The sequence below is a fragment of the Dipodomys merriami genome, unplaced genomic scaffold (genome assembly GCF_024711535.1).
Source record: "Dipodomys merriami isolate MVZ:Mamm:240054 unplaced genomic scaffold, mDipMer1.0.p SCAF_910, whole genome shotgun sequence".
Classification (NCBI taxonomy): domain Eukaryota; kingdom Metazoa; phylum Chordata; class Mammalia; order Rodentia; family Heteromyidae; genus Dipodomys; species Dipodomys merriami.
This window is the reverse complement of record NW_027206525.1, coordinates 65,978-90,157: the sequence shown is the minus strand read 5'-3', so window position 1 is coordinate 90,157 and position 24,180 is coordinate 65,978. Positions and strand designations below refer to the sequence as shown.

The 24,180-nt window shown below is 51.0% G+C and overlaps 1 protein-coding gene across 4 annotated transcripts; it reads right to left on the bottom strand.

Annotated features, from left to right (window-relative positions):
• Positions 1-1,848: 1,848 nt before the first annotated feature.
• On the bottom strand, positions 1,849-21,918 carry LOC138821401 (PHD finger protein 19). 4 transcript variants are annotated; one of them, XM_070013601.1, is made up of 16 exons: positions 21,842-21,918; positions 19,370-19,570; positions 18,669-18,750; positions 16,307-16,402; positions 15,772-15,872; positions 15,149-15,297; positions 12,885-12,980; positions 12,144-12,212; positions 11,911-12,031; positions 9,840-9,907; positions 8,490-8,654; positions 7,906-7,993; positions 7,094-7,179; positions 6,014-6,109; positions 4,606-4,766; positions 1,849-4,428 (listed from the first exon to the last, which is right to left on the bottom strand). In XM_070013601.1, the coding sequence occupies exons 2-16, from the start codon at positions 19,553-19,555 to the stop codon at positions 3,917-3,919; spliced, it is 2,076 nt and encodes a 691-aa protein (XP_069869702.1). In that variant the 5' UTR covers positions 19,556-19,570; positions 21,842-21,918; the 3' UTR covers positions 1,849-3,916. The 4 variants fall into 4 exon arrangements, with proteins under 4 accessions (XP_069869702.1, XP_069869704.1, XP_069869703.1 ...); XM_070013602.1 differs by lacking the exon at positions 4,606-4,766 and having other exon boundaries at positions 3,988-4,428; XM_070013604.1 differs by lacking the exons at positions 1,849-4,428; positions 4,606-4,766; positions 7,906-7,993 and having other exon boundaries at positions 6,024-6,109.
• Positions 21,919-24,180: the final 2,262 nt, after the last annotated feature.

Genomic DNA, 24,180 nt, shown 5'->3' with positions numbered 1-24,180 from the left:
TTAACCTAAGATACTCAAATGTTAATGTTGTTTGACTGGTATCCAATAGATGCTCCCTAGTATTTTCAAGTCTTTAAACTTTATAGATTGTGGTCCTTTGTAGATACTACTAAGCTTAATAAGCCTACTTATTAAATAATGTGTATTTGTACCAGTTCTGGGGCCTGAACTTAGAGCCTGTCACTGAGCTTTTGTGCTCTACCACTTGAGCCACAGCTTCAGTTCTGGCTTCTTGGGTAGTTAATTGGAGATGAGTCTCCAATATCCTTTCTTGCCCAGGCTGGGTTCAAACTACTCAGCCTCCTGAGTAGCTTGGATTATAGGCATGAGCTATTAGTGCCCAGCATTTTATTTCAGATATCTAGAAAAATAAAAGCATATGAAGAATGAATTTTTTTTAGAAATTTCTGAGAATTCTATTTTTTTGGTTGTTCCTTCTTTAGCTATTGAGGTATAACTGATTAAAAAAATATGTATTAAAGTATGGAGAACTTGACGTTCTGATATGTATATACACTAAGTCACCACAAGCAATTAATATACTCACCACTTCATGTAGTTACCTGTCACCTTTTTCTTGTTCTTGGTTAAAATACTTAAAAAATTTACTCCCTTAGAAACTTTCAAAACGTACTGTACAATAATGTTAACTAGTCACTAAGTTGACAGTTAGCTCTTCAGACTGTTCATTTTGTATAACTGAGATTTTCTACCATTTGGCCAATGTATTTTCCAACCCCTTGGAAGTATCCTAGTTTCTTATTTTTAATTTCAAACGGTAAATTTTGTTTTGGGTCCAGTCGTGGGCCAGAACTCTGGGCCTGGGTGCTGTCCCTCAGCTCTTCAGCTCAAGTCTAGCACTCTACCACTTGAGCCACAGCACCACTTCTGGCTTTTGTTTTCCTGCTTATGTGGTGCTGAGGAATTGAACTCCGGGCCTCATGCATGCAAGGCAAGCACTCTACCACTGAGCCAACTTCACAGCCCCCAACAGTAAATTTTGTTGCGAATTTAGGAAACACTAACCGGGACCACAGAGACTCTCCTGCCCAAGAGGCCTGCAGAGCTCAGTCAGGAGGGTTTAGAGAGCTGCTAGCTTTAGAGCTTGGATGAAAAACCCAAGCCTTTTGACACTTGGTGACATTCACTTCCCATTTCAACCCATCAACTTTAACCCACATGATAACCCCCCCCTCCCCCACTTCCACTGTGGCTTTCTAACAAGGGTAGCTGAAAGGTTGACATGAAAGCCTGAAGATGTTGAAGGGCAGACATTAACACAACTAAGCCTTCCAGGCTACACTTAATTTGGTTAAAAAAAAAAAAAACTGGCCTTCACCTCTATGTAAGAATCTCCTACCCCTTCACATCTTTTTTCTCCAAGCTGCCTAAACCTAGAGATTTGTTTTAATCAGGCACCATCTATTGTTGGTGTATGAAGATGAGAAAACAGAGGAACCTGACCTACGGTTATAACCTGCAGTCACATTATGCAACTCAGTTCAGATTTCTGGAATTGCAGGCCCATGTGTGCCTGTACTTTGGTATTTTAATAGAGTCATTTTCTAAGTTCATTTCCTTCCATCTCTGTGCCCTTTAGCTAAATGTTTTATGTCCCAACAGATCAGGTCCAGTAGATAAAAAAATGTTGCACACACTCTTCAAAAGGGCACGAACATGGCTGAGAGAATGTTCTAGGCAGTGGCAGAAGTAGGGGTTGTGCCATGTTCAGCCTACTCTCCAGCAGCGGAAGTCAGAGCCAGTTCCTTCTGTTATCCAACAAATGGTTGATGAAAAATTGAGAAGGGAAAGATAGATGAGTTTTCAAAGGGAACTTGTATGTTGTAAACCAAACACATTAATTATAACTTTAATATAACAAACGTTATTAAAAAGCAGCAATTCAAAACAACGTATCTTTTAGAAGGTGCACAGGGTTATAAGGTCAGTTGGCAGTAATGCAGCTGTTACCCCGTCAGAATGAATGCTGGAGTAAGAGTTAGGCCCCTACTGTCTTCCCAAGAAGGCAAGGCACCCCCTGCCCTTCCCTCTGCAGACCTAGAGCTTCTGTGGAGCCCAGTGGGGAAGGTACAGATGTACTGTTACAGGCCTTGATTAGCCAGCTTCTCAGAAGCCTGGAAAGCACTGGGAGATGGCTGTGCTAGCTGAAATCAGTAGGAAGCCACAGACTGGATCCCTGGTCCCACCCCCTTGCTGGCTGGGAGCTGGCGTCTCAGCTCCTCTTCCACCTGGGCCATCAGGAGGGCCTCAGTGGCAGCAGCTGTGGGTCTGAGAACTAGGCCCTTTGTCCATCTGGGCTAAATGGTAAGCAGAGGGAAGTGGGCGGGCTGTGTGCAGGGGAGGAGGTGATATTCCCTTGAAAGGCACTGTAGTAGCTGAGGTTTAAGGCAAGGCCATCTAGCCTATCCGTGGGTCATCGGGAGTGTTTGCGAGTGGGGGGGGGTGGGTCAAGCCTAGTGGCAGGAGACCTTGCTCCTCAGGAATGCTGTTCTGTTTTCTCCACCTCTGCCCACCAGCTGGCAGCCTGTACAACCCGGCCAAGCCAGAGACCACAGTAGCGGTTGGCAAGGCTGGTCCCAGTCTGGTACTCCTGCCCTCCTGTTCCCTAGTCAAGGCACTTCTTTCCATTTTCCCACCAAGTGAGTCAGTTTCTACTGTATCTGGAAGCAGCAAAAAAAAAAAAAAAGAGGGGTGTTCACTCCCTCCCAATTTTGGTTTCCCTCCCAACGGAGCTGAATGAATGTCTGTTCTAGGAATTGTATTTATACCTCCAGTAACAGGCTTGGGCCCTTGAAAAACCCCAGCCTATCCCCCAAAGTGACTGTCAGTTTCAGGCAGGGAAGGGATAGGAGAGTGAGGCCCCACACTTCCCTGTGGGGGAACCAAGCTGGCTCAAGGCCGAAGGAAGGGAGACAGGAGCTGGACTTTCACATTCAGTTAAAGCACATGGCCTTACAGGAGGCCAAAGGACAGCCAAGAGCGAGAGCCAGGCTGCCCCAGAGGGAATGTGTGGCAGTGTATGTGGGTGCATGTGGTAGCATGAGGGCATTGTGTTGTGGCTGTGTGTACACATGGTGCCATGAGGACATGTGTGTTACTGTGGCTGTGCACGCATGGTGTGTGTGTATTCGTGTGGCATGAGGGCATGTGTTATGTGGCAGTGTCTGTGTACATGGTGGCACCAGGGCATGTGTATTGTGTGGTGATGTGTGTTTATGTGCATGGTGGCATAAAGTCTTGTGTGGCTGTGTGTACACATGTGGCATACGTGGTGTGGCAGTGTGTGGTAGGTCTTGGATTTAGCAGGTCCCCCAGAGATTCCCAGTCCCCTAGATGACCGAGGACTCCTCCATTTCAGCCAGGCCAAGTCCAGCTCCATGGCTGTGGTCTACAAAGAGCTGTGGTCTGGTGATAGGCAAATTTCTGGGGCTTACAGAACTGAAGCCAGCAGGCCTCCCTCCCAGCCTTACTAAGGGGCCCCACTGCTCTCTGGGCAGAAACCTGGCTCTTCACTCCTCAGGCTCTGGCTCCCCGCATCTCTGCCACAGGGGCATTTCCAGAGGCAAGGGGAATGGCAGGAAGGGACAGAGAGGTCCTTCAGCCCCCTCTTCTCCTGCCCTCATAATGTGGTCCCAAGGAGGACAGCGCCCATGGCCAGACATGAAGGTTACCCAGTGGAGGAACAGATGTGCACATGGAGAATATGTAAACACACAAACACACCCTGAAAGGGGAGAAGGAGAAAGGGTCACGAGCCAGGGGAACACAGATTTGGAGGAACCAATAAACAGCTGGAGGGGTGTGAGTGTGCAGACACTGAAAAAGAGCCGATCTGGTCTCAGAGATACAGCAAGGGAGATAGGCCCAAGGAGGCTCCCTAAGAGCACCGGCACAGTCAAGGCAACACAGGCCTTGACTTTGGCCTGGTGGGCACACAAGGCAGGGCCTTCTGCAGCTCTGTCCAGGTTGCCTCCCCTGCCCAAGCCCAAAGAAATGGGGGAGCATATGGCTTCTGCTGTAACTCCTTTGGGTTTTCAGGGCTCCGGGTGGCCCCCGAGGAGTGGTCAGTAAGGGGTAGTCCCTTCCCATTCCACCAGGTACTGAACCTTGCCGTCCGGCGTGACCCTCCGAGCCAACACCTGGTACTTCTCCCCACAGGCCAACCGCCCCGCTGCACCAAAGTAGTTGGTGATAGATGACTTGAGGTGGGACAGGGAGGAGTCATCTTCACTGATGCTCTCAAATGTATGGCTGTCGATGGCTTCGTCTGGTCGCTCAGGGCCTGAAGCTCCTTCGGCACTGCTGTCAGAGGGGCAGCGCCCACCCAGCTCTGCTGCGCGTCGCTTTGCCCGCAGGGGCAAGTACGCTTTGGCTGCCAGCTTCCTCTTGCGGCTGCCCACTGTCCGCCTGCATCAGGAGGGGAAGAGGGAGATGTGAGGAATGAGATGGAACAATGGAAACAGACTGCTCACCCTGAGCAGTCTCTTGGGGGTCAGGCACTGTGCTAGACCTTGAGAGTGGGTTATTTTAGCGGAGCCCCACAGTAACCCTGTGAGGAGGAAAGCTGAGGCTCTAGAGAAATACCTGTGGAGAGCAAAGGCCAATAGTCACCAACTCTGAAGTTGATGCTCTGTGTCTGGGACCTACGATGGCACAGTGGGAGGTGACATTGTCTGCACCCTTGCAGTTGTGCAGTGCTCGGCTTAGGTTGCCTTGGAGCTAGATGAACCCTCCATGGATAAGGACTAAAAAATAAACAACAAAACTTGTTCCACACAGGTAGAGGTATTAACAAAATGGACACACAGGACAAGATGCATATTCACAGATGCATAGAAACAGAAGCCAGGACCCCAAACACTGGTGAGAACAAGGAGGTAGGAAAAAGTACATTAAAATACAGAGCTAGTGCTGGGAAGTTGGCTCAGTGGTAGAGTGCTTGCCTTGCATGCATGAGGCCCTGGGTTCGATTCCTCAGCACCACATAAGCAAAAAGAAAAAAGCCAGAAGTGGTGCTGTGGCTCAAGTGGTAGAGCACTAGCCTTGAGTTGAAGAGCTGAGGGACAGCGCTCAGGCCCAGAATTCAGGCCCCACGACCAAACCCCCCCCAAAAAAATAAAAAATAAAAATAAAATACAGAGCTAGGGGGCATGGCTCAGCAGTGGAACACTTGCTTAGCATGGGTGAGGTTCTGTTCAATCTCAGCACCACACGCACAATAGTAATAACAACAATAACAACAACAACAACAACAATAGAGGCAACTGCAGAGAAAGACACCTAGACAAAGATGGAGATGGAAAGGCTTCAAGACCCTTCTATGGGCATTACACTTTTTTGCGTGTATCCTAGGCTTGAATTCAGTGCTTGGCCACTGTCCCTGACCTTTTTTACTCAAGGCTAGTGTTCTATCACTTCAGTCACAGCTCTATTTCTGACTTTTTGGTGGTTAATTGGAGATAATCTCACTGACTTTTCTGCCTGGGCAGGGTTCAAATCATGATCCTCAGATCTCAGGCTCCTGAGTAGCTTGGATTAAGGTGTGAGCCACTGGTGCCCAGCTTTACACTTTTACTTCTACTTCTGCAAGGGTCATACATACCTTAAACTATAGTTAGAGGAACTGAAATGCAGAAGAAATTCTGTGCCCTACAGCACCCTTACCCCTGTGCTATTGACCCCATCCCACTTTTGACAGACTGTACCCCCAGCCAGGCCTCCAGGGATTTCTGTTCCTCTCCCAGGCCATGTACTCTTTAAGATGCCATATGCCCCCTGCTTGCGCTTGGTTCTTTCCCTTAGGGTCCCTGGGAGATAGATCTGGCTTGGACAGTCAGGAGCCTGGACCAGAGCCAGACAGACTCAATTGCACAGGGTTCCAAGCCTAAGCTTCAAATGCACAGAATGAACCTGCACACAGGGCAGGCAGAGGAGCTGAGGGATTGATGACCTGGCCAAGCTTGAGGGCAAGCTTGGACTCCAGGCAGCTCACCTGGAGTTATAGGAGAGGCTGGTGGAGGCAGAGCCTGAGGTGCTGGCAGCATCAGTGGAGTCCAAATCAGAGAAGAAGGTCTGGCCTGAGCTGGCACTGAGACAGGGAGCAGGTGAGTGTGGACTGGTCAGGTCCTGTCACCCTAGGGGTCCCTTGGGACCTTCTGCAACTTTTCTCCTTCCCTTCCTCCCTCTCTGGGATAAAGGATCCATCCTTTAGCCCAGTGGAGGCCCATCTTCCCATTACCCCCACACCTGCCTGTCTGTTTTCTATACATCCAACCTTCAAAGTCTGGGAATCAAAGCCTTCCCTCATCACTCGCTGGTGGTGATGATGTGCTGGGGACGGTGTTTTACGAGCCACAAGGCACTTGTGCAACACCTCCCAGATCCAAAGTGTTTCTATTATTTCTATTATAGACATGAAAGAGGTTTAGAGACATTAAGACATTAGCTAAAGCTACCCAGCTAGAATGGGAAGGTAGGTCTGGAGCTCAGATTTGTTAAACTCTAAATCCTCTACCTCTTCCTCAATGACTCCAGGAGGCACTGAATGATCTTCAGTAACCTCAAGCACAGGATGCCCCCAAGGCAGATACAGGAAGGCTTCTGTTTGACACAGCCTAGGACAGGTCAGTGAGGGCTTCCTGGAGGAAGTAGCATCCGGGTTTTTGGATGTGAGGGAAGGACAAAGGGCAGTCTGGGCAGAAGGGAGCAACTGAGCACAGATGAGGCGGCATTAAACTGTAAAAGGGTGGGGTAACCACTGGGGCTTTGGTCCATGGCAGCTATGATGAGGTAAGAAGAGGCAGGGGGAAGGGCTGGAGAAGAGGGGGTCTTTCTTAAGCAAAGCACCCTGGGCTCCTGCAGAGAGTGAAGGATACTGTGCTGAAAGCTCTGATGTACAGAGACCTTGTGGCTCATGAAATGTTGTCACAAGCACACAGGACAGGAGATAGTACCACTATCTTGGCGCTTCCTTGTCTAGCCCCTTTCCGGCACTGGTGGCTAATGGACACTTGGCTTCCATTCCAATCTCCAAAGCAGCCCGCCCTCTCTCTGCTGGGTCCCTTACTAATACCTTTTCAAACTCTGCATTTCATCCAGCGTGAAGTCAAATATGCTGGCCAGGTGGTGATTGGTGCTCCAGGCTGAGGTAAAGTCACTCTGTGGACAGAGACAGGACACGTCAGTCAGCAAACATCACATTTACCTTCCCATGTACTTCTCTCTCCCATGGAGGCTACACAGACTTCCTGCTGTCCAGCCTCAGCTGCTGAGGGCTGGGCCCTCCCCAGGGAAACACCTGTCACTTCCTCTGCATTCCTCTTTTGGGCAGAGAGGGACATCACCTTCACCTCTTTGGGCCTGAGCTATCTCAGTGGAACAATGGGGGGGGGGAGGGTCAATAACCCCTGCCTGGCTTCACTCTTAAGAGATGTCAGGAAGCACAGGAAGATTCCATAATAGTTGTCCATGGACCTTGAACACTAAAAGTGCTGGGGAGACGAGGCTTGGCTAATATTACTGCCCCCCAGGGAAGGATTCAGTTCCAGGGGCACATAAAGGGAAAGGCGCTCTTCAGTGCTGCTCTAGACTGCAAACTGCCGCTGCATTGATGTGTGTGGTCCCAGTAAAAGTCACTGCCTCAGTTTCTCCACTTCAACAGTAGAGGCAAGGATACTGCTTATCCCTGGCTCTAGGTTCTCAGAAGAATTTGGGGAGATAAGGAATGGTTTTGAGGTGCCTGGCTTTTCCATGTTTTCCTGTAAGAAGAAATGGGACATGGGGAGAGTCCCCTAGGCTTGAGGGGACATGGTTTTCTGCACAGAAACCCCTAAGAGGTATTGGCCCTGTGCGTGAAACTGGAGAATAAGAAAATCAGGAACTAACACTGGGAATAGCATCTTCCAGCAAAAACTTTGATCTTTTTCTTCTATAAACTCGCCTTTTCTGCTGCTGGAATTCGTGAGGCGACAAACTGTGGAGACAGAAAAGGGAGAGGGTGGCCCAGTCAGAGGCTGAGGGCCAGAGAGTGGGCCAAACAAAGGAGCCTTGGGAGCACTGGGGCCAATAAGGGGGCTAGATTGGCTTGGCCAAGGGAGAGGGATCCTGGGGAGCAGGCCCTTCCTCTGGAGCAGTGGGTATGGAGGGGCTATAGAGGGCAGAAAAGCAAAGGGGCCACTTGTATGTCCAGACACCCTACCCCTAGGCCCCAGAAATGGGGGCCTGGCCCTGCTAGGAGGGTGCCCTTTTCCCAGTCCTAATGCAGCAGGGCTGGGTCCCAGGATCTGGGTGCTACTCCCTACCCCTCTTGGGGATGCCTACAGTAAGCCCAGTTGGTGTAGGGACTCCTGACTTACAGGGATGCCCCACACTGCCTGGTTCTACTGCATAGTCTGCTATGTGCTGGGCTTAGGAGCTCCAGGAAAGAGCCTGAGCTGCTGCAGCCCCATCCCCAGATGCCCAGCACTGACCTGGCCTTGCTCCTTCCTCTCTTACGCAGCAGCTCCAAGGAGGTGCCGCTCTCACTTGGCACCAGCCCCTTGTCAGGCAGCAGCTTCCCAGGAGGGTTGGGTGGGACGCGGATACGCAGGCGGAAGATGCACTTCTTCTTCTTGATCTCCTTGCCGCAGAGGAACCTGGGTAGACAGAAAAGTTGGTCAGCCCGTCGTGGGAGTACTGGCCTCCTTTCACCCGGAGCTCCTTCAGTGGCCTCTGGGCTCTCTCAGACAGTTCCCCCCTCCCCGCTCTGGCATGTGTGTGGTTCTTGCTTTCTTCCTGGCTTCAACCAGCCGCTATCCTACAGGAATGACCCCAAGGCTACAGAGTGCTTACGGAGTGCCATGACCACCAAGAGGCAAGAAGTCTCATACTGTCTCATAGTACAGATCTGGGCCATAAACTATGAGGAAGTAGAAGCAAGTCACTCTGACAGAGGGGCCTAGAAACTCTAATAGAGCAGGGGCCTCTGTGGCCTCAGTACCTGGCATACAGATGCACTCAAAAAATACTTGCCCATGGAACAAATGAATACAAGTGATAGAAGAGCATCCTGGGTAAAGGGATAAACATGAACAAGAACTGGGTGAACTGAACCTGTATCCCAGCACTGGGGAAGGTCAAGTGGGAGAATCTGGACTCAAGAGCTGGATTCAGCGGGGAGCCAGTGGCTCAGACTTGTAATCCTAGCTACTCAGGGGGCTAAGATCTGAGGATAGTGGCTCAAAGCCAGTCTGGGCAGGAAAGTCCATGAGACTCTTATCTCCAATAAACCATTCAGAAAACTGGAAGTGGCACTGTGGCTCAAGTGGTAGGGCACTAGCCTTGAGCTGAAGAGCTGAGGGACAGCACTCAGGCCCAGAGTTCAAGCCCCACTACCAACAACAACAATAACAAATAAAAGCCTTGGGTAATAGACATGGGAGTCTGGACATTCTCTTCCATGGTCATGAGGGATGTAGCCAGCTAAGAGCTAAGAGCTCAAAATGGAAAGACACTCGCTAGGGCATGGGTTGTGAGACTATGGTCCGACTGAGAGCTGGTTCCTAGCTAAGACCCCTAGCAGGCTGGAATAGAAGGCCAATGAGCAGGGGTGTTGGCCCATGGAACTGGGCCCAGCATCCAAGTAAGTCAGGCTGCTGGGGCCCTGGGGAGGCTTTGCAGCAGACTCTGGATCCCTTTGGCTTTGGATTACCAAGAATGGAAAGGATTTCCCCAGCGAAAGAGAGGGGGAGGAGGACCAGGTGGGGAGCACAGCTTGAGCAAGGGCTATGAAGCAGGCAGAAGCTGAAATCCCACAGCACTACCACCCTCCCTGTACGCACCGGCTTTTGTAACTGTTCAGAGCGTTGAGGAGATGTGGTCCTCGGTCTGTCACAGGGGTGCTGGTGAGCTAAGGGAGCAGGCCAGCAGAACAGTCAGACCTAGGCACAAGTAGTGTCTGCAAAGGCCCCTTCTCGCCCCTCCCCCTCCATCTCCTGATGCTCCTTATCCTCCACTGAATTACATCATCATCTCAGACAAGTCTTTCACCTCTGAGTTCATTCTCCATCTGCAAAGGGTGAGGAAGACTCCTGGCCTAAATATATCAAGAGCTGTATAGGATCAGGGATGTAGCTCAGTGGTAGAACTTGCTTGGCAAGTCCAAAGCCCTGAGTTTAATCTCCAACACTTCCAAAAAAATGTCTACACCCTTGGTTCAGTAATAGGCTTAATGATAGCGACATAATACATATATATCATATAATATATGCCATTTTGTATGTATACACATATACATATATATAACTTTACTTACAAAATGTGCACTGTGACTTTGTTTCTAATGGTGGACAGATAGGAAAGAAACAGGAAGGACACTAGCAAACTATGGCAGAAATCAATACAACCATTTCCTGTTTAGGAATCTGGGTGTGTTAGCATATGCCTGTAAGTCTAGCCCTTGAGACCTAAGGCAGGAGACCATGAGTTTGAGGCCCAGCCTGGGAAACACAGCAGACCTTGTCTGTCTCAAAACAATAAGATGTTTATGAAAAAAACACTAATAATTTGGAAAAGTATTTACAACATAATGTAACCTAAAAAAGATGATTTAAAATTTTATATACTTTGTCATCTAAACTATGTAAACAGAAAAGGCTGCACAGAAGCAAGATCAGAAGGAAATGTACTTATCTATGCATTATTTCTTGTTAATCTGGGTAGCATGATGTGGGAATATGGATTTTTGCAAGCATACTTTTTAGCAATTGAAAAATTGTCCAAAAGGACCATGTATGCTTTCACTATAAACCAGGAAAAAGAAGTTATTTTAAAGATATCAATGGTGGGGGCTGAACTCAGTGATAAAAGCACTTGCCTAGCACATCTAAGTCACTAGGTTTTATCCCTAGAACCCAAAACAAAACAAAACAACAAAAAAATCAAATCAAACCAAAGCCTCAACTGTCCAGGGTATACATGTATGCATGTGTGTGGGTAAATATGTATGCATACATGCATATGTAGATATATAAGACATAGTGTTTATAAATGTGTAAACATTTATTTTGTAAATGTATATTTCATAAAATATGTATCAAATATATATCTATAAAACATGTTTTATAAATGTTTAAATGACCAAACACTGTAAATAAGATGTTATATAAAGCTTTTGCCAGCCGGGCGCCAGTGGTTCATGCCTGTAATCCTAGCTACTCAGGAGGCTGAGATCTGAGGATCACTGTTCAAAGCTAGCCTGGGTAGGAAAGTCCATGAGTCTCTTATCTCCAGTTAACCACCAGAAAGCTGGAAGTGGTGCTGTGGCTCAAGTGACAGAGATCAGGGACAGAGCCAGGCCCAGAGTTCAAGCCCCATGACCAACAAAAATAAACAAAACAAATCAACTTTTGCAAGCATATGAGCTACCTTTTGTTTTTGTTTGAAATCAAGAGTTTGAGGCAGTCAGTAGGGAGGATGCCTCCCTCTGCATGTTGTAGAATTCTGAGGGTGCCATTGGGGGCCTGGGCACATATCCACAATGTAAGTATTTGGAAAGGCCCTATTCTAGCTCAGTTTTGGCTCTCCACCTTTGACATCCTCACAAAGTCCCTGTTGTTACCTCCTACCTGGTATAGGATCCACAGGGGTGAGTTCCCCTCCACTCTCCACTCTACCCAAGATCTTGGATAGGCCAAACGCCTTAGCAGAGAGCTTTCCCCAGCCCCAGCTTGCCTAGTGCTGAGTTAGTGAGCCTCTTCCTCCAACAGCTTCTGGTGAGATCTTAAAACCCCTTCCGGGCACAGGCTTGGAGGTCTGGAGTCAGGGTGTTACAGTCCAAGGATAACAGCTCAGACACCTAGCAACCATGTAGACATCTGACTATTGTCCCTCGGGTACCCCAGCTCTTCATACCTTGCCAAGCTGCAGGAGCTCCCAGTGGTGGTTGACAAAGGCCAGAATCTCCTCAAAGTCAAAGTACTTCTTCTTGCTCTGCACCCCCAGGTTGTAGAGAGCCAGGTGAACCACGTCCACCCTGGGCAAGAGGGCAAGGGCCAGGTGAGGGGTAGGGTGACCACAAGAGAGGAGAAAGAGGAGGAGCAGGGATGGGTAGGAATGAGTTGAAGTCAGCCACCCTCCACTCTCACCATCGCAAGGGCAGCCTCTCGATGTACTCTGGGCCTTGGTTACACACGGAGCAGAGGAATAGGTAGAACCTGCGGATGAGTGGAGAGGGGGCCTGTGCTGAGATGGGCTCTGATAACTCCCACAAGACAGCCCCTCCCACAAGACGGCTGTCTTCTCATAGTCAGTATTCACTCCTAGGCTGCCAGCTGGGGATCAAAGAATAAACCCTACCTCTAGCCTGTCCTCAAATATCATAGCCCTAAAGAGCAGCTGAGTTCATAGAGATGAGCTGAACCAAGATGGCCTATCATGTCACCCTCATCCCCTCTGAGACATGCACACAATCACAAATGATTGAGACATGCACCAAAAAACAAACCAAACCACATAATACACAAAGTGCCTTCCCTGAGCTTTACCTCATTGGTCAGAAGAATCCATTCCCTAGTGGCTCCTAGGCCAACTCCAGACAGCCAAACTGGGACAGGGGCTATGCCATCCCTCCTTCCCAAGACACTTGAAGAAATGGGGGAGGGGGTTAGAAAAGAATTTGCCTCCAGTACCCTCAGAATTAGTGGTAAATAGGGATGCAGCCCAGCATGACCCTTCATTGCCTCTTGGCCTATTACAGTTGTGGTCCTCTTTCCTTATAGCTGCCTCTTGCAGACAGGTATAGACTATCACAGACTCTTTACATTATACGCCATCTCCTCATCCTTTTACCCCCACCTCAAGGTCTAGCTAGACCAAATCACACCTACCGATCTCCAAACACCATGGGCTCATTGAGGCACTGTGTGCAGGCCTCATGGAACCACTGTCTGCACCGGTAGCATTGTAACATCCGCAGGTACCATCTGGAGAGACAGGGAAACCAGGTCAGCTACATCACAGGCAGGAGGCGCAACAACCTTTCCAAACACAGACTTCCTCTCCATTGGAAGAAAGGAAAGAGGACTCCCAGTCAGCAAGTGCCTAGGCTGTACAAGGGAAAGGCCCCAAGGGCTAGCATATGCCAACTCAATGGGTCTTACCATCCAATGTACGGTGCACCGCCAACTCTAAAGTACAGATGAGCCAGAGGACTTTTGGCTTGCTCAAGATCAGAAAGCAGGTGGAGGAGGATGATTCTGATCCCCATCACCCCAACTTCAAAGCCCATGTTCTTCCTACCATGCCACACTGAAGCCTCCTCCTTTGTTTCCCAAACATCAATGGCAAGGATGGTTTGCCTGAGAAATCTCATGGAAGAATAATGTCTCCTGTAAGCTACGTGGGGATAGGCCTACATCTGCTTTTTTCATTTAGGACTGTATCTATTCTAGCATAGCCATTCCAACAACTAGTCCTTGACCATGAAAGAAACACAAAGGTAATTCCTTAACAGTTAACGGAGATGTGGTCCAGGTTAATATGCAGATTCCCTTGGTCCACTTCAGACTTGGCTAATATTTGGAAAGGCCTTTGCAAGGCACATTCATAACAATCACTCATTAAGCATTGAGAAGCACTGTCTTATCCATGCTGTAAACATTTCTGTAAGCATTTCTCACTTTGTTGCCCATTAAGACTCCCAACCTCTGGGGAAGTTCATGGGTAATGAAGGTAAATAAGCCCATTTGAGAGATCAAGTTGTTCAAGTTGTTTGCCTGAGTTATCCAGGTGGCCTGTAAGCATAGCCTCTAGATCCTTAAGTTGTCAAAAGAACTAGCACCTGAGATTTCTGACTTCAGTGGGTCCTGAAGCCAGTCTGCTGAGATCAGAGACACTACCTGCTTATGTCTACCTTCAGGGCCCTCTCACAATGCCTGGTGCAATCAGCCCTAGGGTACAGAGTGGATTGCTCCTGGCTACAGGAAGGTCCAGGCCAGCAAGGAAGAATCAGAGTCTGGTCCCACAGCAGGGCAAGAATGCCTTCTACAACATGTCCAGCAGAAAGCCTTAACTCTGTTTGTACCTCTCTGGGCTTAGGATCTTCATATTCCATCTGTTTCATTGACACTGACAATGAAAAGAGAACCATGAACACCCCCACACTCCCGAGCAGCAACTCACATTTTTAAGGTGTTTACCAAGATCCAGCATTGTGTGAATCTTTGACTCATCAAATGTAAGTTCTGTGCACAGCCACCACACAAGGGGAACTAAAACCGAGACTCAGGGGTCGTACATCTAGCAAAAGCCAGAACTAGGAGAGGACCTGGGCATCCTTACAAGGATGTGGCCTAGTATCAGGCCTAGACACTTAGCTATGCTTCAATACTTCCTCTTTTTCTAGAGGATCCAAGAAAATATCTGTCTCTACTCCCAGTGCCACCTGGATGTTAGCTGGAGCCCAGGTCCTTAATCTTCAGGTTCTCAACTCGAGGTCCCGCCCCACGGGCCGTACCCTGAAGCCCTGCCTTCAGGGCCTGGCTCCTTAAGGGTCCATGGCGTCGCCGGATGTGTCCCAACCTGTCCTGCCTCCCTGGGAGTCCTACACTAGCGATCCAGCCCACGGGCCGACTGGCCCGCCCCTCCAGGCCACGCCCCCTCGGCTGTCACTCCATTCCCCCCTAGTCGGGCCCGCGATGATCACCCCGCCCCTCCAGCGCCTGCTCTGCCCCCGAAACTGTCACTGCCACCGCGGCTGCCGTTCCGAGCGCGGCCTCCCCTGGGTCCCGCCCCGCCCCCTCCCCAGGCTGTCATTCTGGGGCTGCCCCTCGAGGCTCCGCCCCTAGAGCGGTCTCGCTCCAGACCAATCAGGTCCCGCGTGCGCCTGGCCCCTTGAGACTGTCACTGTCAGGCCCCGCCCCAGAACTGTCATTCCAGACCTACGGGGCCCCGTCTACGCCTGGCCCCGCCCCCGAGGCTGTCACTCCAGACCCGCCCCTGCTTGGCATTGCCAACTCGGTTGTGATTCCGAGCGCGTTCCCGCTCCTCCACCCCCAGGTCCCGCCCCCGGGGCTGTCACTCCAAGGGTGGCCGCCTGTCCCGCCCAGCCCTGCATCCGGAAGCTCCCGGAGCCCCGCCCCCGCGGCCTTACTCTCCCGGGCCTCCGCAGTAGCAGTAGCATTGCTGCTGGTTGGTGCGGTGGGGCGAGTCCCACTCGAGCTCTTCGGGCTGGTAGGACAGCACCATCTTCACGGCCTGCAGCGTCCTGGCGATGGCGCCCTTCTTCAGCGCCCCGCCTTTCTAGGGAGGAGAGGAGGGCTCAGAATCAGCCACACTTGCAGAGAATCAAGGTGGGAATGCTAGTTGGGCCTTAGAGGAGACCCACAGATAATCCATGTAATCTCACCAATTAGGATAACATCCACTCTATCCAACCAGGATCTCCAATTATTGTGGTACTCAACTAGTATGATCCAGGTAACAAGTCCTCATATGTACTGATGTGGGTATTTACATGAATATTCTCTTTTAATAGTGAAGCACCCTTTCTGCTACCTGACACCAAACTTGACTCCATTTTACAGCTGAGGAAACTGAGGCTCAGATACTGAGGAATCTAGCCAATGGTCGTATAGCTGGCAAGTAGACCTCTCTCTAAAGTCCAAGGCCCATTCTGCTTTGGAGCTCAAGATCTATGATGGGAGAGGGGGGTAGTCCCACAGCCCAAGTGGTGCCAGGTGAGAAGGCAGGAGCTAGGAAGGTCAGAGTGCTCACCCGCACAGCCAATGCGAAGATGCAGCGTCGACAGAACCAAGGAGTGAGCCGGGGCCCATCCGTACTACCTGCTATGGGAATGTGGCACTGCTGGTGGTAACCTATGGCAGAGGAGAGGGTAGTGAATGCCAGTGGCTCAGGGCCAGTGGGCCCAAAGATGGCAAGGCTGGGAGGGCTTCAATGAGGATAGTTCTGCCTGCTAGCTGCCAGGGCACTGGCTGCTGATGCCCACCCAGGCAGGATACCAAATTGGTATCCAGGCTGGGGACCAAAAGGTGGCATTGACTAGTGTAAGAGGTACCTAGGAATGCCTTCAGCACCTGACCCCATTCTGACCCACCCATCCTCTTTATGTAAGAGCCCCACGCTGCATGTTCCAATGTACTTTCTCAGGTTTCCTCAAGGTCATCTCCCTGGACCCTTGACCACAGAAACATAAAGACAAACAGGAAAGCCCAGCAGTGAGAAGCAGTGACCAGGGTAGAGGGGAGATGCACAGATCCAGACCTTCCAGTGTCCTGCTTGTCCCACTCACCTAGGCCACACTTCCCACAGATGAGGATCTCATTTAGCGGCCCTGATGTCTTCCCCAGGCAGATATTGCATTTGGGCTCCTCCCCTGGGACACCAGCTGAAAAAGAGGGTCTTCTCAGGTCACATCCTGCTCACAGGAAGAGTTAAGAAAATCACTGTCCAGGAGCTGAGCCTTGACTGTGCAACGGGCCTAGCACCAGGCTGAATCTGCCCCCAAACCCTTCTGAAGTACCTCTTATTGTTATTCCTTTTAAACAAAGTATTTTAAAATAGACGTACAAAGATGTTTCAATCCAACATGTCAATATAGGTGTACAATGCATCTTGATCAGTGTCATCCCTACCATCATACTTCCTCCTCTCCCTTCTATCCCAACCTCATCATCATACACATTCTAAAGATGAGGAAATTGAGGCCAGAGGCTAAATTACTTGCTGAGCTAGAAAACAGGAGAGGTAGATTCAAGCTCATAGCTGATAGACATCAAGACCTTTGTTCAATGTTCCCGCTCCCTTTTTTGGTTGTTAAATAAAACTAATGGGATATTATGACAGTCTGTTATAATAAAACTCCATTATTTAGTCAATGATTGTGAATGCAGAACCAATCATGTTTTTATTATATTCTCACCCACTTCACCCTCCTGGAATTATTTTGAATCAAGTTCCAAATACCCAATCATTTTCCCCATAACTATATCCATTATATCTCTGGAAAAATTAAAATCTTCTTTTTAGAAAACATCACCACGCATTTTATTTAACCTAAAACCGACTTTTATTAATATGAACACATTTAGTCCACAATTCCAACTGTCTCTCAAATAGAAATATCATCATGATTTTAAATTTATTTTTCCGAAAGAAGATTCAAAAAAATCCCCACACAGTGCCCAACTGATGGACTTTTAGAGTTGCTTTTCATCTGCTGGTTCCCTCTTCTCTCTTTTCATTTTGCATTTTTTTGTTGAAGAATAAATGTTTTTATATGTATTTAAATGGAATTTTATGTGGACTTAATATGTTGCTCATATGGATACATCAAATGGCATTCATCTCTCCATCACCAGGACCTCTCATGGAATATGGCCGGCAACAGGTGTTCAGAGCCCAGGCAGGGACCTTGTCTTTTATCCCTGAATAGACCCCAGGAAGGTAGTGTCCACAGTGGGTTTCAGTACGTCTTCATGGCTTAATTAAGTGATGGTCATAACTACAGCATGCCCAGTCTTGTGTTCTCATGTTAGGAAGTGTCAGAGGGCCTCCATTCTGCCAGGAAGAAGCGGCCTGCTACTGGGTCAAGCTGGGCCTTCTATACAAGCCTTGCAAAAGTGAACTGTCTTTTATCTCCAGCTGACTCCTTTTAGTGAAGGGGTAACCAGAAGAGGCCATGTTCATGGCTTTGGAGCCTTACATAGTATATTTAGGGTATAAGGGTCTTGGAGAAGGAACTGGTTTCTGTCAACACAGCTTCTTGAAGAAAGGGGCTGTTTGAAAGATCTAGAAACTGGCTTGGTTCTGCAGCCTCATGACTTCTTGGAATTTTTTTTTATGGTAACATGTTATTTAGAAGCTGCTTCCTTAAAAGTAAAACAGGCTAGATTGGGGAGCACGTGCCAGTGGGAGGGTGAACAAAGACAGTGAAGAAAGCTGAATATGATTGAAGTACTACATATGCATGCACAAAACCAGAACAATACAACTTACTGGAATTCTTTTAAGAAGGAGGTTGGGAGGATGAGGGCGAGAGACGGAGGGAGAATGAGTTTGATCTAGATACACTGCATGTATGTATAGAAATGAAATGTCCCCTTGTACCACTAATATATGGTAATAAAAATCCTTTTTTTAAAAAAGAAGACACTACTTCCCTTTAACTGCAGCACTAGCTTAAGCATTTTGCATGGATTTTCTCTCTGCCACCCTACAGAGCCAAGACTTTCAATATTTCTATCTTTCAGATGAAGAAACAGATTCAAAGATTAAATGTTACTTACAAAAGACTATGCAGCTAGTAACCGGCAGAGCTAGGTCCAAAGTCTATATGACCCTAGAACTTGCCTCGTGCCCCACTCCACAGGGCCACATCTTTTCTTGTTTATAAATGGCAAAGAGGTTGCTTCTCTTATGCCAGCTCTCTGACTGATAGGGGCTATTTAAGGCTTGAGGTATGAGTTCCCAAGGAGAGGAGGGGGGACAGATGTCACACAACTGGACATCTGAGAATCCCTGGTGGGTTTAGGATTGGCAAACCAGGGCATGTGCCAGGAATAAGAGATGGACAGAGAGAAGGAAAAACTGAAGGCAGAGAGGAGACTGAAAAGGGGAGCGGAGAGGTTCCCTGAAATGTTAGGATCACTCACCATGCTGTATGTCCTTCCAGAGAACCCAGTATTTGGAGTTGTCTTCAAAAGTCACAAGGCAGCTTTGCTTAGAACTGCTGACCTGGGGCACAGAGAAGCAACTTGAGAAAGTGACTGAGAAAAAAAGCCAGATTGGACCCTGGTCCTCCTCATGTTGTTGTTTTGTGCTTTAGAGAGCAAAGTTAAGGGACTGGGGATTTAGCTCAGTGGAAGAGCACCTGTCTGGCAAGTGCAAAGCCTTGAGTTCGGTCCTCAGCTCTGGGGGGGGAGGGACTATAGAGAGCAGAGTCAGGCTAGATGAGGAGGGAGGCACTGAGCCCCTCACTTGCCCTGGAGCTTGGGTAGCTTGCCAGAAATATTGAAGCCAGATGGTCACCTGTTCTCTTCTCCAGCCTGGGTCTCTTTGCTCTAGAAGGCTCTCAGAGCACCTTTCTAAAGAACTGGTTAGATTATGTCTTAGGAATGGTGTCTGTTTCTGGGCATGATTCATGACAAGAAGGGAACTCCTATGGGTGTTGTGACAGACCACTGACACCCATCATGGGCATGGAAGGGAGAATGACAGCAAGAATGACCCTAATTTGTCATCTCCTTAGATAATTTCAGCTTCCTTCCCCATCACTGGTCTGAATGCCAGGCCAGAGGATGCACACAGAGATGGCTGAACTGAGGACTGGGGACCAGAGTGGAGAGACTTTTACCCTCTTGATCTTCCCGAGGTAATACAGCCCATCCGTCCACCGGCACAGCACATACTGGCCCTCTGTCAGCTTGGACATCAGGTCTTTGAAGTTGTTCTTGTGCTTGGCCAGGGCTCCATTGTTGGGCAGGTGGCTGGTGACACCATAGGAATCCCGAGTCCCTGAATCAAGAGCTCGAGTCTCCATCCGCTTCTGCTGACACTGAGAGAGAAAGAAAATCATTTTTACTTCCAGCTTCCCCATTTCTGAAAGTCCATCAAGGGAAGGAAGAAAACTGCCATTTCTGACGCCAGCAATATGTGTGACAGACAAGTTCATTATCTGGCTGAGTCTTCACAGTGACCCTAAGGGAGGATAGGGAAACTGAGATGTGGCCGATGGGCCAGAGGCAGAGCTTTGATTCTAATTTTACTCTCACCCTACCCACCCACCCACCTCAAGGTGTTTCTAAGAGTAGCAATCCCAACCAATGCAGAGCTAAGGCTCTGCCCAGGAGGGTGGTGGAGGAGGGGGCTACACCCCACTCCTTGCCTCAGCAGGCTGAGTTTTTATCCTGGGTATCCATGTTCTCAGGTGGAGCAAAGGTCTTCTCCAGCAAGGCACATGAAAAATTTATCTCTCTCTCATCCCGAGCTGATACCCATCCAGAGAAAACTTCGTGAGCCACTTCGTGGCTTCGTGAGCTGGTACAACCGTACTCGGTTGTGTCTTTTGCAATCGTCTTTCTTGTTCTCAATTATGGGATGATTTAATGGAACTCAACCCTGGGACATTTATACCTGCTTGAGCTTTGACCAGAGGCACTTTTGCTCTGAGCAGTTAGACCCATGCCAGTCTCTCCATGCCTCCTCTCCCCATCCTAATGGACTGCTGCTCCCCACTTACCTTCTCTTTCCTTGCTAATGGCACTACCATGGTCCCCAGAACACCCCAGACATCTCAGACTGCTCCAACAGTGAGCCGGCCTCTTCAAACACTGACTTCTAGCATCTCTGCTCTCTTTTAAAACATCCTGTCCTGGACCGGGGTCAGGCCTCATCTTTTGCTTGTGCCATTTCATTCATCCATCCATTCATTCACAACTTCAATACTTGTATTCTGAAACTGGTGCTCGGCTCTAGTAGGCACCTGAGGTGAGGAAGGCTCCCCCCCCCCCAGGATTCAAGGCCACACTCCTGCTTTCCTGAATGTCCACCGGACTCTTTCAGAAACCTTGTGGCTCCCCCAAACCTTTATTGGTGTTCCCCGCCCGCTCCCCCCCCCTCTGGGCTCCTCTGGCACCATGCCTTTCCATACACTCTCCACTGTGGCCAAACAGTGCCTTGCTCTGTTCCCTGCGCCTCCTGCTCTGGTCCTCTCCCTCTGCCATGGCCCTGGGCACCTGGCATCATCAGGGAGAATGCTGTGTTTCCGTGTGGGTGTGGCCCCCTTAACATCCTGATGTCTACCCAGCACTGAGTAGGGAACCAAAGATTCCAAGCGTGTGCCTGTGCGTTTGCGCGACACGCTGTGGGCACGGGGCGCAGGGCACTTGGACAGGGTCTTGGCTTTCCTGATAGTGAGCGGGCCCGCCCGCCTGCCCGCCCCCCACCCCCGGCCAATTCGCTCCTTTCTCCAGGGCAGAGGCCCAGGCACTGGGCAGGGGTGCAGTCTGGAGCCCCTGCCCTCTTCCTGCCACCTGGCTCCGTGGGCGCGGTGAGGACCCCACCCGGCTGGCCGTGGCAGGTTCACAAACTGACACCTCCAGCCCCGCCGCGCCGCGCCCCCCTGGCCCGGCGGGCCCCCACCCACCCCGCCCCCATCCTCCCTGAACGGGGGTGGTGGTGGTGGAGGGCTGTGATTGGCTGATTCAAACCCATCTGCACCGACGGGACTGTTTGCGGGTTCCCGTCCGCGTCCAGTTCAAATCCGCGGCCCCCGGCGCGGCGCGCGGGGCCGGGCGGGGGCAGGAAGCGCGGGTGATTCATGCGCCGCCGGCCCTCCCGGGGCGGCCGTTGGCTCCCCCCGCACCCCCCTTCAGGTTGTTCAGGAGGAGAGAAGCTTGCAGCAGTGCCCCCTTAGGGGCTCCTCTCCAGTCACCCCCGACGCCCCAACTCTCCCCCACCCCACCCCGCCGCAGCCTGACTTCGGACGTGAGCAAAATCTCAAATGCCCCCGGCTCCATCCCCTCTGCAGGAGAGGGAAAGATTTGGGGGCCAGGTAGGGCGACCTGTCGATCGCGTCCCGCCTCAAGACCTGGGGCCCCGCATGGGGTGTCTTGCAGGTATCCCGCGCCCTCCCGTCCTCATTTCCAAGTGCACGGCCCGCACCCCTCCCCCGCCCCGGGTGGAGGCGCGGGGCGGGGGGGGGGGGGAGAGGCGTTCGACCCGCTAAAGTTCAGAGAGGTTTGGAAAAAATATGGGAGTTGGATGTGTGCCGGGGAGAGCAACGCGCGTGGCGGGGAGTCCCCGGGCCACACCGCGCGGGGCTTACCGCGAGGCTGCGTGTCCGCCGGTCCCCCTTGGAGTCTGGCCACCGAGCGCATCGGAGGCGGAGGCGGTGCGCTCGGCCCGCGCGCGCGCGCGCGCGGCTGCAGCCCGTCCGAGTGTCCGCCCGTGGGGCCGGGGTCGGGGTCTCGGCGGGGGCGGGGCGGGGCGGGGGCGCCACCGGGAAGAGGAGGAGGAGGAGGAGGAGAGGCGTGGGGAGGGAGGGGCCGGGGCGCTCAAGCAGGGGCCCCCCGGGCGCGGGGCGCCATCTTTTTCGCGTTTTCCCGCGAATTATTGACGTCCCCGCTTATGTAATTAACAGGGGCCGCGCCGGCCTCAGCCTTGGAGCGGGCGGCGGCGACCGCGGTGGGGAGGGGAGGGGAGGGGAGGCCCGCGGCGCCTCCCGCGCGCCAGCCCTAGGGGCCCCCCTCCCGGTGCGCCCGGGGTCCCCCCCTCCCCCGCTCGCCGCGGGCGAGCACGGACACACGCTCCGGGCACACCCCGCCGGGCACACGCGGAAACTTCGCCTGTGCGCCCGGCGCGGGCTCGCGGCTGCACGCCCGGGCGCCACCCGCGCAGCCTAGGCACCGCGAAACCGAACCGCACGGCCAGCGCCCGGACCGCACAGCTTCGATCGTGCGCGAGAAAAACAGCCGGACTCCACGAGTCCCCGCGCACCGCGCCGTAGAGTCCCCTCTTAACCCCAGATCCAAGTCGTCTCCCTCCTGCACGGCTCTTCCTCTCCTGGGTTTTGCACGCCCTTCTGCCTGGTCTCTCTTGCATTCTGGGTCCCTGAACCATCGCCAGCCACACGGAGGGAGACACGGAGGCACACCAGGAGCCGGGGGTGCCCTCCGTATAGGTAGGCAGAGGGCTGCAATAAAGTTACGCTTCCAACGAAGTACACCCCGGAAGCCTGTGGCTGCCGCCGGTGGCTCGCGCCTGAGCCACTACTCCAGAGGCTGAGATCTGAGGACCGCAATTAGAAGCTAGCCCAGGGCAGGAAAGTTTGTGAGACTCTAATCTCCAGTTAACCACCCAAAAGCCAGAAGTGATAGTATGGCTCCACTTGAATGGAAAAACAAAAACAAAACTAAGAAACAAACAGTGCTCAAGCACGGGGGGGGGGGGGGGGGGGAAGAAAGAGAAAAAAAGAAAGGAAAGGAAAGAAGGAAAGTGCACCACTAAGTGCCCACAGACCCAGAATACAGAAACACAACAAAGCTACCATTGCACACATCACATGCACAAACACACAACATATATGTACCCACCCAGCATGCATTGAAAGAACAATGGTGAAACAGCAGATTGTATGGCCATGCAGAGCTCCAATCAAACAAGCCCCCTCCTGCCCTCTGAGAAAAGGCAGCCCCAGACTCTTGAGGGTAAGGTCTGAGAGAACCCTTGGCCAACACTTCTCAGTCCCCTCTCACCTGCTTCCAGGCGCTGCAGACATCACCAGGAGGCCAGGGGACTGTGTGCATTCATGGGTTTGGTGAGTGAGCAGCACCTTCCTTCCACAGGAGAAAGGGCCCAGGGTACAGGCCCTTGGTCATCTGCCTCCTTGGGGTGTGGTCAGTCCACTCTGCAGCCCCTGTCTGTCTTATACCCCACTTCCCCTACCCCAGATCTAAGAGTCTTCTCCCTCCCTTTCTCATGCTCCTCCTCTCCTGGGTCTGCCTAACTGTTCCTTACAGTCTAGGTCCTAGAACCCCAGTCCAAACACACTTCTGAATACCCACCTCCCTTCTGCCTACTCTGGAAAGAAAGCTGGGAGAAACCCCATCAGTCAGAGTGTACACTTGGAAGAACATGTTTGCAAGACCCAAAGGGCCTTACAGTTTGCAGAGAGAACACCTGCCCAGCCTGGGCCAAACTACATGTGTGGTAATTAATGACCTATAAGGCCATAACATAGCTGGGTCCACCTTTGAGAGCAGCCAAGTTGGAGAGAAGGGCTGTCTCGCTGAGGTTCTCAGGATGGCTTCATGTGGATGCGCAGGTGAGTATTGTAGCTTGTCAAGAATTCTGTGGTCAGGTATCTCTGTGTGAGACCAGAACTGAGGGTTTGGATATACAGGTGAATACGAGACAAGGGGTCCACTGTCTTGTGGGGGAGTCAGCGGTGGGATAAGTATTAGTAAACACATGATTATAAATCAGAGGGTCTTGTGTGGTGTTCTGGATTTGGAACTGGAGAATCTTGGCTCCAAGTCCAATTCTACCTTTGGGCCAGTGTGGGCTACTGAGTGAGCAATTCCTCATATATGCCATGTTTTGTGTCTATTCAAAACCAGTACCACTGCTTAGCTAAAGGGTTACCACTTATAAAGCATAAATGAA